Source organism: Toxotes jaculatrix, chromosome 10 (genome assembly GCF_017976425.1).
Source record: "Toxotes jaculatrix isolate fToxJac2 chromosome 10, fToxJac2.pri, whole genome shotgun sequence".
NCBI lineage: Eukaryota > Metazoa > Chordata > Actinopteri > Toxotidae > Toxotes > Toxotes jaculatrix.
Genome location: NC_054403.1, coordinates 21487494 through 21506188, shown reverse-complemented (window position 1 = coordinate 21506188; position 18695 = coordinate 21487494). Strand labels below are relative to the sequence as shown.

The 18695-nt window shown below is 40.7% G+C and overlaps 1 protein-coding gene across 1 annotated transcript; it reads left to right on the top strand.

Moving 5' to 3' along the window:
* Positions 1-363: 363 nt before the first annotated feature.
* On the top strand, positions 364-17917 carry LOC121188609 (cohesin subunit SA-1). Its single transcript, XM_041048429.1, has 31 exons — positions 364-392; positions 997-1093; positions 1421-1648; positions 2521-2617; positions 2941-3017; positions 3403-3607; positions 4514-4665; positions 5110-5307; positions 5719-5817; positions 6365-6444; positions 6916-7026; positions 7397-7493; positions 7894-7996; positions 8229-8332; positions 8826-8918; positions 9140-9232; positions 9698-9898; positions 10074-10141; positions 10257-10344; positions 10552-10632; positions 11637-11729; positions 12105-12273; positions 13609-13742; positions 14196-14297; positions 14830-14963; positions 15281-15403; positions 15963-16141; positions 16498-16693; positions 17198-17299; positions 17415-17508; positions 17760-17917. The coding sequence occupies exons 1-31, from the start codon at positions 364-366 to the stop codon at positions 17808-17810; spliced, it is 3678 nt and encodes a 1225-aa protein (XP_040904363.1). The 3' UTR covers positions 17811-17917.
* The last annotated feature ends 778 nt before the right edge of the window (positions 17918-18695 follow it).

The window sequence follows — 18695 nt, the reverse complement described above, 5'->3', positions numbered from 1 at the left end:
CTCAAATTTTGGGAATCGTCTGCTAATGGGTATTAGCATCCTCCGAAATCCACTATCGGGCAAGATTCTTTAAGCAAAGATTTCGTCCCGTTTGTGTTTTCATGTGTCTGTAAGACCCGTCTGTTGGTAATGCTTATAAGTTAGGTTACTGTTGGTTTAAAAAGTCTGATGTATGAATGAATGTATGAAATACTGTAACGGAGACTGCGTACGTAGCTAGCTAATGGTATGGCTTATCTAAGGTGCTAGCTAGTCTAGGTCTTGTAGCTAACATTGTGTTCCCTCTCTCCGCTGAAAAAGGAACGACCAGCTAACCAGCAATTCAAAATCACCCTACAGTCTCTGGAGCCTCTTTTACCCAAAATGGCAACTGGACAATCAGTTTTGGACAGGTAAAATTAGGCAAGCCCAGCTAAGCCACCGGGATGCTTTAGCTTAACTTTACAGACTCATATTACAAAGTAAAACTTAAACGCATGTCCTCTAAAGTTCAATAAAGAGATGTCAAAAATTGCAAAGCCGAAACCCAAAGTATGTCCTCAGTCCACAATCAAACTAAAACGTTATGCACCACATTCAAATTCTCTTTAGTTACCTCACATTTTGCACATAATTGCACATTATTAGCAGCATGTAAGCATCTATAGCAGTCAAAACTGGCCAGCAAAACCTAAAAGTGTGCTGAAATAATACCCAATGTTCCATCAGAAGTATGAATTACAGGGTTAAATCAATGAGAGCAATGAATTAAATATTTACATTAATTTGAGGGAATTCAGTAATTTCTTGGCATCTCAACTGCAAAATTCTTGTCTCATTAACTTGCTCTCGTTTCCTCTTGTGCAGAGGGTACAGCAGGGTATGAATTAAAAACCTGGCTACGAATCATAAAAAAATTCAACCTTCCTGCCTGGCATTGTAGTCTTGTTAGCTTTAGTAATAATGATTTGTTAATGCTGGGATTTGTCTTGATTCAGTTTTCTTTCTTTATATTAGTATTGAGGACTTGGATGATTTCTCAGACGCTGGCAGTGATTATGAGGCCACAATAAAAGCCACAAAGCGGAGAAAACTGGCGGGGCCTGGACCTCAGGTGAATTTGCTTATTCACTTTCAAAATAGTTCCTACTCATTTAGTTGGTGCTTATCTAGACTGATAATCAGAAAGTAAATCAGAGAATAGGTTATGATTTTGTCAAGGTATTTTTTTATAGCATTGAGACAATTGAAATCATTGTCAGTCATCTCTCGGTTATTGTAAATGATCTAAAAGGCTTAACTGGAGTCATGTCAAACTGAGGTAGATGTTTGATTCAAGCCTGCACCTTATCTTGCCACAGCTACCAGTAATTCAGTTGACTGCATCAATTCACTTTAAATCCCCTGCTGAGCTGCCCTTCCATCTCTCTTTCATCTCAAGCCACCCAAGAGGCCCAGGCGTAAAGCTGCATTGAGGGCGACGTCCAGCCCCTCTAGTAGCCCCATCCCCAATCCTCCAGACTCCTCCCTGGAGCAGCAGCAAAAGCACTCCCAGGGGACATCCAGGCAGGTCCCCCCCAGACCTGTAAGGAGAGTGAACAAGGAAAGCCAGGGTATCAGTGCAGAGGAAATCTATGATGCGGTCCGCTCTGGAAAGAGTGCCATGGTGGTGAGCAAACCCTCAGCTGAAGAACATGGAGGGAAGGGGGAATGGTTTTTAGAGATAAACAGATGAAGGGAGGGAGGTGTGTGTAATGAGAAGAGAAACAAGCCTCTAAGAGCTGATAGTGAGAGAGATTATCCTGTGCTGTCAGTGGCTGACTGATGTCACCCCACAGAATTGGCTTTGAAACGCAAAGAGAAAGTGCTTTCATTGGGTAGTATAGTCAATGATTGACAGCATGCGTCCATCCCAGCTATTGTTGTCCTGTGCCCAGTCTCTTCTGAGTAAAGACTAGAAAAGAGGGACCACATAACAATAGGAGACAAAAAAATGCGGTGATCAGTAATAAAAAGAGTCTGTCACTATAGTATAGAGCAGCGACACCATGCAGGTGGTGATTCTTGGTGAAGGCCCACTCTCAGACAGCACATTCAGAAAATCTGATGAACTGCAGTTCGAGAAATTTAACCTGCTTCACAAAAGTTTCTTATTTTTTGACTAAATTTTACACCTTATTTCTTTTACGTTGTATTTACTGCATTTCCAGTTGACCAGTTTACACTGTTGTTATCAGCACAACAGATGCTCTGAAGGAGTGTCTTTGTATGTGCAGTGGTGTTACGGTTGACAAAAATGATTATGCAAAGGAGTTGGTGAATAAAACTGGAGGGCCAGAAAATATAAGCAGAAGGAAAAGATGGGGACTACACATCCACAAACATTATGTTACAAAATAAACATAAAAGACCAATGGTAGGATGAAAGATTAAAGCTGAGCTCCATAATGCTATTCAAATGATATGTTGTTATCACATCCATCTGCTCTTTGATCTGAGTGCAGCATTCTCATTGGCTGCCGTCTCCCTGTCAATCTTCAGGAGGTGGTGGATGAATGGCTGGACATCTACAAGCAAAGCAGAGAGGTGGGGCTGCTGGTGCTCATCAACTTCGTTGTTCAGTCCTGCGGATGCAAAGGTCAGAGGTCAAGAGGGAGGCCAGGAGATGGGAGGCAGCGGGTGTGGGTCAAAGTTCAACAGATAATCTTTCCAATTTGAGCCCAGGCAATAATCAGCAGTCTACTATTGAACTCCCAGTACGATAATGATGCAGTGTCAAGGTTCTGTGGTAAATCTCTAATGACAACAAAATATATCAATATTTTGTGAGTGGAATGAAAATGAAGAGAAATCATACTGTAATAAAATTTTTGGGTCTAGTAGGAGAACCACCACTATTGTGTATTAGTATGCTTATGTGGAATGTGGAACATTGTGTTAACCTTTCATTCTTTTGTCCAGGTGTGGTTAGTAGAGAGATGCTTGCCAGCATGCAGAATGCTGAGATCATCAGCACACTAACTAAAAAGTTCAATGAGGTGAGAAAAGAAAAATACTTGTTCAGATATAGATTACATCTGCTTAAGTGAATCCTAAAAGTAAAGATTGTTCTTATAGATAAGCAAGTTTGAATTTAGCTCACAGGCTTTGTCATCCCTTCTCACTACGAATAATCCTGCTGGAATTAGTTTTTGAAAGTCAAATGACCTCCATATCCCAGGAGATTTTTATCTGACGGATAGAGCACAGCGTGATGAAACACACTAATTAAAATCTAATGCTGATAAATCGACACATTAATGAGTTAATCACTTTGTTTTGCCTCTGATGTAATTGTCATTAGCAGGTTTCTGCCTCATGTAACTATACTAAGCTCAGCGTAAGATGTTTCCTCCTTTTCTTTTGTTTCCTGTCTTCCTCCAGGATTCAGTGAACTACCCTCTCAGTACTCCAGGCACCCAGCTGAAGCGCTTCAAAGCCAGCCTGTGTGAGTTTGCTCGGGTTCTGGTGCGGTCCTGCAGGAATAGCCTCATTTATGATGAATACCTCTTCCCCTCCCTGCTGGCCTTGCTCACCGGCCTGACCGACTCCCAGGTCCGAGCCTTCAGACACACCAGCACCTTGCTTGGTAAGCACATCTGTACAGTGCAGGTGTATGAAATAGAAAAGTATAGTGATAATCTGGGGTGAAAATATGTGCTCCGTGCCTGTGGTACCAGAGGGTTTTTTTCCCTACTATTCTGGGCGGCACAACAAATTGCTCCATTCATCTGACATCTGTTTTAGTTGCTAGACAAGTTCTTTTGTTTTTCCAGAATGTACTCCTCCTGTACAGCTTGCTTTTGTTGTTTGTCATTGTTTTCATTTTCACCCCCTGCATAACCGTGCAACTTCCTCCTTTCAGTTCAACAAAACCATAAAATAAAATTCAATAGCTTGTAGATAATGTGATGTGTAGTGAACAGTATTGGCAAGGATTTACCATTTATACTTTAGATAATTAAAAGTCAAGAAGGTGCAGTTAATGTAAACATGGTAAAAGTGTTATGATTAATGAAAGTGGCATACTGCAGACTGGACACGGCTTCATCCAAAGGTCTGGAGATGATGGTTTTTCTTTTCTTTTCTTCTTGCTTTTTAATGATTCCTTTGTGGTGGAAATCTGAAATCAAGATTGGAGATGCAAATCTTTGTCTTTGAATATTTTATTTTAAATGAACAAACTTTGCAAAGGGGTTAGAACAACCGGACATAGTCTACAGTGTCCAACAAAGAGGGCTTCTTCTGAATACGCTCTTATACTGCATATCAGCGTGAGAAAGAAAAAAGGGAGTGCAGTGCTAGTCTACAGACATGTACAGACTAGTTCCCAAGTTACATTTCAGGGTCACAGAGACACAAAAAGAAGTTGTGCAGAACACATGAGGTTACCTAAGAACATTATAATGATGGTAAAATTTTATCACACCTTTCTTTTTTCAAATGAAGTGGTAGCTTGTCACCCTCTGTTTTGTTTTGTTTTTTTGTTTTTTAGCCATGAAGCTGATGACTGAAATGGTGGAAGTAGCTGTGATGGTGTCTGTTCAGCTGCAGACCACCCAGCGGCGATACGACATGGAGAACAGCAAGGGGGAACATGACAGAGCCTCTGACAGACTGGAGAAGCTGCAGGCCACCATCACTGAGGTGACACATACAGACACACAATTACTGGCATGAGTGTAGACACTCACTTTTGCATAAACATGCTGGTCAGGGCACTGAAGCGGTGAAGTGACATTGACCCTGTGAGGAAAATCTTTGAGGTTTGTTTTCATGTGAAAGGATTCAAATGGCAATGCCAAGGACCAAGTTTTTTAATTGTTAACTGTGATAAATTTACATATATATAGAGAGAGAGAGAGATTTTTTGTGCATGTAACTCCTTTAAACAGGTTTCATGCTTGTTGGACACAGGTTGCTTATTGGCTATTGGGTTTGAAAGAATCTTTTGTATTTTTTACCACCCAAATAGGTTTTTCAAAATAAAATGAATACATGAGCAGAAGCCTAGGTGACGAGGCTGCTGATTTATTCACAGTCTTGGTCGTGTATGTCTGTATGCATTTGTTTGATTTTTGTGTGCTGCAGCTTCAGGAGAAAAGAGAGGAGCTTTCCTCCATGATGAACGCTACCTTCCGCGGTGTGTTTGTGCACCGTTACCGGGACCAGCTGCCTGAAATTCGGGTGGTGTGTATTGAGGAGTTGGGCATGTGGCTGAAAACGGACCCTGAAGACTTCCTAAATGATGGATGTCTCAAATACCTGGGGTGGACCCTGCATGATAAGGTTGAACTCTTACAGGACTAGACAGTTGAAAATGTATTGCAAAGTTAAATGTTAATACAATGTTACTCATTTATTTTGTGGTTCTGCCCACGACTGGCAACCAGATGTATCACAGAGGTAGCATGTGTGTGTCTGCAGCTCTCTCCAAGCCAGCTGTGAAAATGACAGTGACTGCAGTGCATAGGGAATCGGGCAATGCAGACTGAGCCACTTCTTATTTTCTTTTCATTCTTTATAGGCTTTGACAGCCTTACACACCAGACACAGTTGTGGAATATCTGCACATAGACACAAGAACGATCATACACACACACTTGGACAAAGACAAATGTTCACTTTGAACAGACTTGGGAATTAGATTGTATGCAGGTCAGAGAAAGTGTGTTACTGTACTCTTCTTCTTCGCCTTAGCAAAGTCCAGTGCGTCTGCAGTGTGTGCGTGCCCTGCAGGGTCTGTACCAGGAGAAGGAATTCATTGGCCGCCTGGAGCTTTTCACCAGCAGATTTAAAGTGAGGCATCCCTCTGGATTGGACTCACATCTCATTTTATTTCTCTTTTCTCCCTCCTTTTTCCCCCTGTCTGTCTGCCTCAGCATCGTTCTTTAATCTATTGTTTCAGCTTATTTTATTGTTTCTATTTTGTTGCTTGCCTTTGTCTCCCTTCCTGGTATTTTGTGCCTCCTCCCTTTATTTGCTTTCCTGTTTTTTTCTCTGTTCCTGTTTGTTTCTATGGTCTCTTCTTTTGTCTGGGCGTGTGTCTGGGTGTGTTAATTGACGCCAGTGACTGATGGTTAATAAGCTCTTCTCAAACACATTAAAACCCTCCTAAGCCGCATGTGCTGCAGCAGATAAATGGTTTTCATGCCATGGTTTTGTGCCTGATCAGTGGGTTTGTGAACGTGCATGCATGTCTGTGGGTGTGGGTACATTTATGCATGTCTGTGCATGTCTTATTCATGCCTGTTTGTCTGCTTTAATGATGCAGACAAACGTGCATTTGTCTTTGTGCCACTTCGTATCTGAGTATCTGTGTGTGTGCGTGTGTCTGTGTTTTTAGGAGAGGATGCTCAGCATGGTTCTGGACAATGACCCAGACGTGGCAGTGCAAGTGGTCAATCTGTTGCTGCTGATCCAACAGTGAGGGATTTCTCTCTCTGGTGGTTTCTCTATCTGCAACATGCAGTGCAGGCATTTCATTTTAGGAGATCAAAACATAACAAATATAGTATATTTTACTGATACAGTTTTATCTTTTCTTCTTTTTGCATAGATAATTTTCCAGACACCTGAACGAAACATTTCCTGTCTAGAAAAAGTGATGTTCACTCAGTCAGACAAAGTTCACTTGACATGAGAGATGAGAAAATCTTAAATCAAGAACTTCAACTGCTGGTTATTAAAAGTCTGTTAAACAATATGAAAAAATATTCATGCTGTTTAAAAAAATCTTATGGTGCAAACAATCTGCAAGAACTTTTCGGTCAAATATCAATACGTATCACTTAACAAGAATATGTATGGGATTTGATGATTAAGTGTTTTTCACCTTTTGTTTTTAATGTATCACTGACCATTTTGACTTGTACCTGTTTGTATGTGTTCACAAAGAGCGAGGGCAGAGGAAGGCCTGAGAGAAGAGGAGTGCGGCCACATCTATCCCCTGGTTTATGCTTTACACCGAGGCTTGGCGTCTGCAGCCGGCGTCTTCCTCTACAACAGGTACGCTTTCATCCTTCCTTTCCTCCCACATTCTCGCACTAATGTGCAGAGTAGTCATCAAAAACGCTCTGCCAAGAAGAAAGGATGAAAACCTTGTCATGATTTTGAGGACGATGTCACAAACATTCGTTGTTAGTCTTTATTATGCAGTTCATCATAATTCCAAAACATGGTTGAAGAAAGTACTGCTTTACAGTCAGTAAAGTAGTTGAGTTACTGTCTTTATAATGGAGCATTTTATTACCCCCTGCATGTGAAATCAGACTCTTATCAGTGATTAACTAACCTAATCTATCTCATTAACTGTAATTAATCATGTCTTTATTTCTGCTTAATATAATGTGGTGATTGCTTTTTGATTGTGTGTCAGGCTGCAAAGTGTGATTTCCACTGACAACAAGGAGAATGAAAAAAGTGACAATGCAGCCTTCTTTCAAATTCTCGTCTCGTTCTACATCCAGAGTGAGGTAGTGTGTCTTCTCTCTCTGTCTCCTCCTCTCTTTGAAATGAGAAAAACTTCACAATGGGAAAAATGTGTGTATGGATAATGTGCTTTTTCTAAAATTGAATGTCAGAATGTCTTAGAATAAATGCGGTTGTCAGTTGTCAGATTTTTTCAAGCGCACATCTTCACTGGCAGTGTGACGTGAAGAAACACTGGCTGATTGACCAACAAAGCTAAATTAATGGGATCCAAAGTAAATTTCCACTAATGTCTCCTCATGGGAATTTGCTTATCACGTCATGATGAGAAGTAGACTAGCCAAAACAAAACATATACGTGTCTTCTTTGTTTTATTTTGAGTTGCCTATGAAGTGTTACAGTGGACACAAGGCTTAACATGACAAATTGCTCACTCTTAACAGTTTCATGAGCATGGGGCATACCTGGTGGACAGTCTGTGGGGTGTGGCAGGATCTGAGCTGAAAGACTGGGAGGCTATGACAACATTGTTGCTACAGGATACAGGTGAGAGGAATGAAATGAGGCTGTGCACACACGATACGCAGTCTGAGCAGTACTCTCTGCTGGGTTGGACTCAGAATCAGTGCAGACGAGATAAATCTCATGTTTGATCGCGGTGCAAATAGAGACATCAGGTCTGCTCCTTCTTCCAGCTTCTGCTGCTGCTTGTCTGTTCCTGCTTTGTGTTGTCTCAGCTCTCACCCACTCACTTCTGCTCCTGCCTCTGTGTTGTCAGGTCTGATGTATGAGGAGGAGGGGGCTCTCATAGAGCTGATGATGTGTGCCATCAGACAGGCAGCACAGGCAACCCCACCTGTTGGGAGAACTCAGGGCAAGAAGGTGGTGGCACACACAGACACACAAGTACATGAATAATTCTCTGTAGTTTTATGTTCTGTGGAACAATGGAACTTGGGGGCGAGAGAAATAGTTTTATGAGGCTTTGCGATGTTAGGAATAAACAAGACATGGCACGTCAGTTTGGTTTATACATGTTAATATATGTTTCTATAGATTAATTCTCGATTATCCCGATGGATACCATTTAAAGACAAATATTTAATTATAGTGTTTGACAAGTGTTGGACATGAACCTTTTTCTTCTAAGAGAAAATGTTGCATGTTGTTTTAAAGAGCTTTATTACAGTGAATGTATTAATTTAATTTCTGGTCACGTCCATGATCCACTAACCAACCTCAAGTATATTGGCCTCTTTTCTGTCTGCGGTCATATAACTTACATATGTGAAACCAGTGCCTTTCATCTGCATGCATGTGCATGTTGTAACTGCTTGTCCGATAAAATGTTCACTGAATGTGAATGTGTGTTTAGAGCTTGAGCGCAAAGGATAAGAAGATCCAGGAACAAGACAGGAGACGCATCACCACACACTTCATCCCTTTACTGCCACAGCTGCTGGCCAAGGTACAAGGGCAAGTTCACTGAACATACTCAAAATTACAAGTTGTTTAGTTCAGCACATTGTACACAGAGGGTTCAAAGTCCTCAGCGGTTATTTGAAGTGGGGTTACGGCTTTTTCTACACTAAAGAGTCATACTGCATTAATGTCATTATATAGCGCTTATCCATATTTTTTGTATTTTTAAATGCCGAGCTTTCTTCTCCCGCCCTCACTGACCTGCAGTACTCAGCAGATACAGGGAAAGTGAGCCTCCTTCTCAAAGTTCCTCTCTACTTCAACCTGGAGATGTACACCAGCGCTCAGTGGCTGGAGAAGGTAGGAGGGCTGGAAATGTGGAGGAGCAACACAATTTTCCTAAATAGATTATTTAAATCTGAAGCATTATTCCCTAACCCCCCTTTTCATGTTGTGCTCCTATACCCACTTTAATACGCTCTATTTCTAAAGTATATTCCTGAGATGGTAGTCTGATGCATCCAGGGAAAAAAATGAGAACAAAAGGGAAAAAATAGAAGGGACTGGGCTGCTGATGTTTAGACAGACACTTTTGAATGATTTCTGTCCCATGAAGGTTTTCAAAGTTAATCTTGTCTTAAGACTTAGCATCGTTATCCTCTTCTTCAATAATCATTATCATTTACTGACGCAATGATCCCAATGAATACTAGCTGCTTCCTGTGTGAGTGAGCAATCCAGTAAACTAAAGAAATTTCTTCCAAACGACACATATTCTACTTTTTTTATTCCTCTTTTTATTTCACTGTCCCCTCTTCCTTCCAGTATCTGGACCTGCTGCTGTCCCAGGTATGTGGCATTGTGGAGAAGCACACCGAGGTCACTGTGTTGGAGGCTTGCACCCGTCTGGCCAACGCTCTTTGTTCCGACTCTTACACCTTCTCCTCCCGTGCACACCTGGCGTTCAGCCGGCTGTTCGACGGCCTGACTGAGTGCTTCAGCACATATTTAAGTGACATGCTGCAGGTGGGTTTTCAAGTTTTCATTCAGGCAGATATGACTTGTATTAAGATGCAGCTTATCCTTAAACTTTGAAAATAGAAGATTGTGCTCCAGAAAATAACAAGGCAACAGGTCGTAAAACAAACAGAAAATATATAAAGCACCTGTTCTGAGTGTGAGTCTGTGTTTGTGTACCTAGGGAACTGCAGATGATAATGACATATACAGTGCAGCCACTGCCTTGAAAAGGATTGCTGCTTTGAGCGGGTTAGTGTTATTTCTTATAATATGTGTGACAGTTGTACAAACTATTCAGTTTTTTTTTTTTGTTGTTTGTTTTTGAACAGAAGTGTTGTCTGTCTTGTGTGTGCTTGTTGTCCAGTGCCAAAGACCCGAGAGGCTGGAAGCTGTTTGACTCTTGTCTTGAGCTGCTGAAGAGCAGGCTGGAGTCCAGAGAGCTCAACAAGGAGGTTTGTAATGAACTCAAACTCCTCAGACAACTGTGATTTTTCTGTGATAAACAAGAATGGGAGTGTATCAAAAATATATACATATCTAAATGGTACAGTGTGCACCATGAAGCTGAAAATGTAGCATCATGTAAATTGTATTAGTTGACTACATCTTTTCATTGGCTTCATTTGCATTCATACAAACAAGCTTCTGTATGATTTCAGCTCATGGTGGCAGCTCTGAAGTGTGCAGCCTTTCACCTGATGTGGGCCAAAGTGAATGCGGTCAACTCCAAGCCAGCTGAGGTGCTCGTCTCACGTCACATGGGAGCATTAAAGTTTTCTCTCCATTCAATGTTTTGAAATAGTTTGACCTTCTTTCAGTCTTTCACACACTAACTTGGCTCCTGGGAGCATCGGCCTAACCTGCACGAGATAAGCCAGCCTACATGATTAATACTTTCATGAAGGCTGTCTCATCACAGCCAACCCATGGTGGCCGTGTTGGTGGCCTTCCTGTGTGTTTGTGGAGCTCCTCTCATCTGTGTTGTTCAACAATTCACCAGCTGCGCAGACAGCAGGCAATTAACACAACAATCTGTTAGTGTGCATCCGAGCCCGGGATGACACTCAGATATTTATTTCCCACTGGTTCACACTTTTTCTTACTGTTTCTCTTTATGTATTTGTGGTGTCTCATTCTCGGTTTCTTCATTTTAATCTTCCTTCACTCTTTCAGTTCCTTGTTTTCCTTTTCAGCTCATTTGTGCTTTTTCGGCTGTTTTTCTCTCACTCTGTTTCACACACAATGAGCCCGTCATTATTACTCATCCAGCCATTTGTGTGTTTTTCTAAACAAGGTTCAGAGAAAACACATACAAATCTCTTCTTCATTTTTAGTTATTTTCATTCCTTGTCTGTTTTCGTGTTTCATGTAGCAGCGCTAAAATTGACGTGTTTTTGCTCCTGTTAAATATTCACTTAAAAACACGTCCAATGACGGCGAACATGCTGGTGAATTTTATCTGTAGTTAATGATTGTGTCTATGGCACTATCTGCTGTGACAGCAGGATGTCATGTGGAGTTAGCAAGAAGAGTCATTTGATTGAAAATATTAGATTTAATCTTCTGCACTCTAAGGCGTCCCTTGACGAGTGTGTCATCAAGACTTAAAAATCCCTAATGGCACCACAGGCGCTGCTCTTCCACTAACTCCATAACACCCACACACATGAAATATACACATGAATGAGATGATAATACGTCTCTCTACCTCTGCTCTTTGCCCCTCCGTCACGCTGTGTTCCAGGCCGAACTGACGTGTCTGAAGAAGGAGGTGCGCTCGTTCTGCAGAGTCTGTCAGACATGTCTGTCTCTGAACCAGACTGAGATCAGAGATCAGGTGAGAGCTTTGTTACAGAGGCAACACTTGACTTGAAGTCTCTATTCAGAATATAGAAGCAGTATACAAAGATTTAATAAACAGTTTATGTTTATACTAACTTTATTAAGATGTATAAAGTTTGTCAGCAATTATAACCTTTAACCTCTGTTAAATAGAGGGACTTAAAGCATATAGTGTTATCTTACACTTCGCATTGCCCCATATGTGAACTCACAGTGCAATAATATGTTGAACTGAGCCCACAGGTGAATGAATTTTTAAATCTCTGTGTTAATTTTTTTTTTCTGACACCTGTCAGTGAAGAGCAGGGAGATGTCGTCCTTAAGACTGAGAAGATAAATTCTAAAGGTTTGTGTGTCCTTCCATCCACAGGCATTTGAGCTGCTGTGTGACTTGCTGCTGTTGTACAGTACCACTTCAGTCCGCTCTGAACCGGCCCTCCAAGAACTGGTCCACCTTCCCTCTGATTCCCTGCGCTCTGAATTGGCTGCTTTCCTCCTGGACTACATCTTCACCGACTCTGAAGATGCTGAGCTCAATGGTAGGCTGGGGGGATATAGCCAAAAAATATAGTCACAATCTTTTTTTTCGTATTGATCGATATCGGTAATTATTATTATATCCATCTAATACCATTAATGAGAAAGAAAAGGCATTCAGCGTGTTTGTTAGGCCACATAGATACATACAGTCTGTTATGATGTGTACCACTGAATGTAAACATGACTTCTTTTACAAGTAAACTCCATATGGCATCTTTTAATTTGAGGTTCAAGGGTATATTCAGTTTATGGCTGAATCCTAAATAAACCAAACAGAGATCCTATCAAAGACTGAGGTTAATGACTGAAAAGGCAAACATAAGCGACCACTGCTGGGGTTTGAACCATCAATATCACAAGAGGCTTGTTGTTCGCAAGCTTGAGTTTCAGTGCAATCAGTCTGGGACCTCACACTCTGGCTTTCTGTATTCTCGGTGGGATATCACCTTTTGAAATGGTGGAGAAGATTTGTTGTGTTTCCTGTCTTCATCGACACAGGTCGCCTACATATCTTGCAGCTGATAATATCACTTTGCTGTTTATCCTGTTTAGAAATCCGCACCAATTCCGAATCTCTGATGTTGTGTGACCCCTCTTTGCCACAGTTTCCTCATCTTGTGCAGGTGTCCAATAATGTGTGCTCTTTTTCCTTGTTTTGGCCCTGCATGCGTCAGCTACATAATATTATTGCTGTAGTCTAATAGGGTGATTGTTCAGGTGAGTATTAACACAAATGATATTTTTATCATAAATTGTTCATCAGTTTATCATTGCTATTGTTATAATTTCTTTCGTGATAATGTTTGAGATCATTTTCATTTTCATCATCGTCCTGTTACTTTGACATCAAATGAAAAAAATAACACCCACTCAAGTAAATGTTTACATAAACTATGATATTTTCCAGAAGCACTTTCATTCAGTGTTGACAGCGTGACAGCACGGTTACAGATGTCATATGAATAGTGATGTTCAGAAAAGGATTTTGTTTTTCTTGTGCATATGTAGTATATGAAAACACCACTGCCAAAGCTCTCGCAGAGAACCCTACTCACATTTATGCCTGCAGACGTAGTTTTTGATGTCTTGTTTTGAGAATCTTTTCTTTTAACAATTTTTTTTCTATATTTCACAATATACAGCAAATTCCCAAGCAGCCAAATACCTTCTTTCATCTCATGTTCTGTTTTTCTTGTGTCTTGCCAACACCTGAAAGCTTCTTCTCTGGCTCTCCCGTTCACATTTGTCAAGTTAACTATGGGTCTATTACAGCCCCATCTTCTCATCTCCTCTCCATCCTCTTCCCCTTCTCCCACCCTGGCTCTCCTTTCTAGTTGAGGGTGAGGAAGAGACGAAGATAACTCTTCTCCAGAAGAAACGCAACCAGCTAGCTGGCTTCTGTAAGCTGGTCATCTACGGAGTGCTGGACCTCACTGCCGCCACCGACGTCTTCAAGCACTACAGCAAGGTGGAGACAGAGATAAGGGCTTACAGGGCTAGTTTAGTTTTACCAGCCCAACATATTACACTTATATTATGAGCACACATTGACCGGCTGTTTGGCACAAATGTGGGCTTATGTAAGAAAATTGTTAAATTATTGAGTTTAAAAATAGTGAAATAGTTCAGTTAGACTGACATTCTTTGGAGAAATTAAATGGTTTAGGAAACAAAGTTTGTCAAACTGAAAAAATTAATAAAGCAGAGGATGTGTAAGAGAGTGGAGGAGGGTGAGAGAATCTGTTTTACAACCACTGAGGTGTTAAGAATGAGTCAGAGCAACAGTGGCTAAAAGCAGCACAGATGACTGGAACGGAGTGGATTATTTTTACACTTTTAGACATTCAGCCTGTGATGTTTATTAAATAGATTAATGATCATAACTGAAGGTTTTTTTCTTCTCTTTTCCGCTTTTCTCCAGTACTTTAAAGACTTTGGTGACATCATTAAAGAGACTGTGAGCAAGAGTAAGCTCATCAATCCCATACAGAGCGCCAAGACAGTCTGTCTGAGCCTGCAGCAGGTGTGCACTTGTTAACACTTTAATAATAATGTTAATAATTAGAGTTAGAATGTTTATTATGAAGTGTGATAGCAATGAACATTTGGTGAATACACGACAAACATAGATATCAGAGGGACTGTCAGTAATTATGCTAATGGTACTAATGCTGCATTGTACTAAAAACAGTATTACTAAATGTTGTTCTTTCTTTAATAGTTTTTCTTTTCACATCTTTTGATAGTCAAACATTTCATAGCCAATAGTGATGTTTTTACTTTGGATCTTATCTGATTCATCAGCATCTGACAAACATCATCACGATGGTCTGATGACGATCTTGTGCTGTTCGCAGGTGGCCAAACCGAAAAAAAAAAACATCTTAGAAATGTATGTTAATTTTCTGTAACCAAGCCAATTAGAACCAGCACTTGAATTGCTTAGATGTATTTTTTTAAATTTGTCCAAACAAGTCTGTCCATATCTATAGAAATGTTTGAATAGTTCCTTTTGGGTGGCATGTTTACGTAAAGTTGTGTTTGTGTGTATTCAGCTGTTCTCAGAGATGCTTACGGTGGACCACAGCAGGCAGGATCTTGGTGAGATTAGAGACGTGGCCAAGAGGCTCGCCATGAGCTTTGGCATTGATCTTCGTCGTGTTCGCAAACCACTGGTGGCCCTGCACATGTCAGTAAAACACGTCTGTGACAAACACATACAGACCAGATGTGTGAAGTTATCACTCATTTTAGTCAGTTTGTATTTTACTACTTTACTTTCTTAGAGCTCAGCACAGTTTTTCAGCGTTTAAGGTCAACAGTAGCTCAGTAAAATAAATAGACCTCCTCCAACACTCATTTCCTCTTACATGATAATCAAGTCAGAGTTGGTGATGAATCTCCATGCTTGAAGGGTGTTTTTTTTACACTGTAGTAGTTCATTTTGTGTTATAAATTTGTTTTTTATGATGTTAGAGCTATGGTGTATGTGTTGTTTGCTCTCAGGGACGGTATACATTTTGCATTTCGGGAATCACAGGAGGGAGAGGAGCAGCTTCCGAACGTGGCCTTCTTGGAAATCCTCAGCGAATTCAGTTTGAAGCTGCTGCAACAGGACCGTGCCCAGCTGTGAGAAGCTAAAACACATAAACATGCCAACTGTTACACTGGAGGGTTAATTTGTTGAATCAAGTGAGAGTGTTGTAGCACATTTTCCTGCTGTTGTTGCTCAGCAGTGGCACGTAATATGTGGTTTTCTACCTTTTTCACAACATGGGAGGAAATCACTTTTCTGATTTAAGAAACTTAAATTTCTCAGTCTTTCTTGTGTGATAGCAAGCAAGTATGTACAGATATACACAGTAAAAGAAATGCATTCAATACTGGAACTTACTATCGGTGTAAAAGTGGGATTAAAGCATTCATCCCAAACTGTGGGCCAATGCTGCGAAATCAAGCTTTATACATATTAAAATAAGTCTTTCAATAAAAAATGATTCTAACAGAAAGTCACTTTTAAATATATATTCTTTAAATGTCACTATAGTTTGTGTGTTGATGGTTTAAATGGATCAAAACTGATTCACCATAATTTACAGAAACCTGAAAAAACTGAACCACTAAATATAAACAAAGGTTTCCCTGGTCTTTGTCCTCATCGCTCTGTCACTGTGCCGTCCCCTCCCAGGGCTGCATTTCTAAAATCGGAATGTCCCAGTGCTGCCCTCTCCAGGCCACCAGTCAAACTGTATCAGCGTTCTTTGGAGGCTCGCTTGACTTCCAGACCCAGAGAGCAGGAGCAGAGAGGTGATGCTGTATCCTCACATGAAACTCCTGTAGCTAAACGCAAGAGGACCACCGCTCAGGGTGAGATGGACACACATGCTACACAGAAAACCTTATGTGAATGGATACACGGTACACAAAATCAAAGATGTTCAGTTTGCAGTGATATAAAACAGAAAAACTCTCACATTTCAAAAGCTTGAACCAGTGAATGGTATTTTTACTTTATGTATGACTTAAATGATCGATCGCTTTTTGAAATTGTTTTCAGTTTTTTTGTTTCTGGAAAATTAACCTCTCACCTTGTCAGTGCTAATGTATTTGTGAATCCACTGAACTGTATTTTATCTGTCTTTTACTGTGGAGCTTGTAAAATCCATACAATGAACAAAAAGCAATAGTTAATAATCTTGTGTGGTGACTTCTGTCTCCTAAAGGTTCAGCGTCCAGTACCACCAGAGGATCCTGGTTGGACAACATCAGCATTCGCAGCAGCTTTCACACCCCAGCCCTCACCTCCACTGTCCAGAGACAGCCTGACAAGCAGCTGCCCTCCAGGAAACCCACTGCTACAGAGTCTGATATGGGCAGCGGCTTAACTGAGCTGGAGTCTGAGGATGAGTTCTCCTCAGGGTAAGTTAAGTTTTATCATCAGCACGTCTGCAGTATCTACCATCTCTATTTCAGAGGATGGAAATTACAGCCAGGCACCTGCCAAATGCTGGAAATTGCCAAGGGTCAATTACTTTCTATCAGTCTATCAGCAAAGAGCCAGACACTCTGTTCTGTCCTAAAGGAACAATTTATTCAGTGTTACTGGGCAAAAGTCTGGTCAGTTTTGGAATCATCCAGTCACTTTGGCCAGCAGAGGAAAAAGGCTCATTCTTTTGGGCACATGCTGCAACTGCAGAGAACCTTTTTATTTCAGTTGAAACAAAGTTATGTACAGTTCATTTTCCTCATCTGTTAACATGTACTCAAATAGACACCGATACAGCAGGTAGATAGAAACCATATGTACATGCAAAGAAAAAAAATAGGCAAGAAAGGAAGGTTTAACAGGAGCTTTAAACATTTCACCAGCCAGCTAACATTTGTGCTAGCATGAGGCAAAATTTACCTGCTGCTGTTCTTCAGGCCTCAGATGCGAAAGGTGAAGCCCACCAAACGACGCCAGCTGTCCTCCAGCCAGACTGCCGCCAGTTTGGATCGACAAGACCTGAACTCCCACCTCAACTTGTAAGTTAATCTGGAAGCAGGATTCAAACTGTGTCATCCCAGAATTTGTTGTAATATTCACAAAATCAGCCAAAAAATAATAAAATAAAATCAAATTGTTGTGTGTGATCCACAGGCTGTCTCTGATTGAGGATGACAATGCACAAAGAGAAGAGGCTGAGATTGAGGATTATGGAAGTGACTCTGACCGTGAATCTGCATATACACTGGTAAAAACCATGTTGGTTAGACCATTTTAGAACAAATTACACAAAGTCCTCAAAACCATCCCGCTATGGCTGTGTCTATTCCTAAGGCTAGAGAGATATGAGGTGTAGATGTGAAGCAGGCACAGCACCTCTAGTGGTTTATAGTTGCAATTTGTGTGGGTTGTTCTTTGCTCAACAAATATTTTTTCATAACAAGATTAAGGACTACATTCCTGGCGAGCTCAAACTTTCATCCTGTTTTTGCTCTGCAGCCCTCCACACGTCACACCTCAGCCAGTGTCCTTGATGAGCTCTTTGATTGAGGGCACAAAGACCTGGATCATCTTGAGAGCAACAGTTCTTTTTCATGAATACCTCCCTTCAACACAACTGTGTTTTCAGTAGTTTCAGTACATTCAAGTGCACTAAATATTAGGTCCATCTGTTTTTCTACATGACCCCTTGCTAAGTTCACCTGTCAGATCAGTTTCAGTGTTTTATTTTGTTGGATGGCAAAAGGAGGCAAAATAATTATATGATTATAAAGTCTGGAGATGAAGGCTAAAATAATTCACTGTTAGGAGTGTTTGTGTTTTGAATACTCAGAGAAGCAGTTTCAGATATTTAAGTTTCAGATATTTAAGTTTCAGAAATATTCCAAATGTTTAAACAGAAATGTTATGTTGAGGTTTTCTTAGATTCCCGTTTGCTGGGCAACAAGCTGAAAGGCTCTCCTCCTGTATTTCACATTTAGAATTCAGTTTCATAATATCCTGTAGTGCTGTTTACAGCACCTTTTGTTTTTGAACCTTGTTAATGTAATGTTTATAAAAAGTAACAGTGCATTAACATTTGAAGTGCTCATTTTTAATGTCTCTTTCCTGATAGGAATTGTGTTTTAACTAATTATCTCTTCAAGACTGTAAACAGTATTTAACAAGGTCCTATTTATTAGGATTGACATGAGCCTTGTGTTCATGTTGATATCTGCTGTGGATTTACGACAGATTATGTTTGCTACCAAAATGAAATATTCAGCTTTCATGCAGCGGCCAAGTATTTGTGCTGGACGGTCAGATTGGGTCTACGGGCCGCTGTTTGCCACCACTGGCCCACAGCGTCTGAATTCAGGTTCACTCCGGGGTCACTCCGTAGTATGAAATCCAATCGTTGCCTTTCGCGCCATTCCTGACAAACAGGACGGAAGT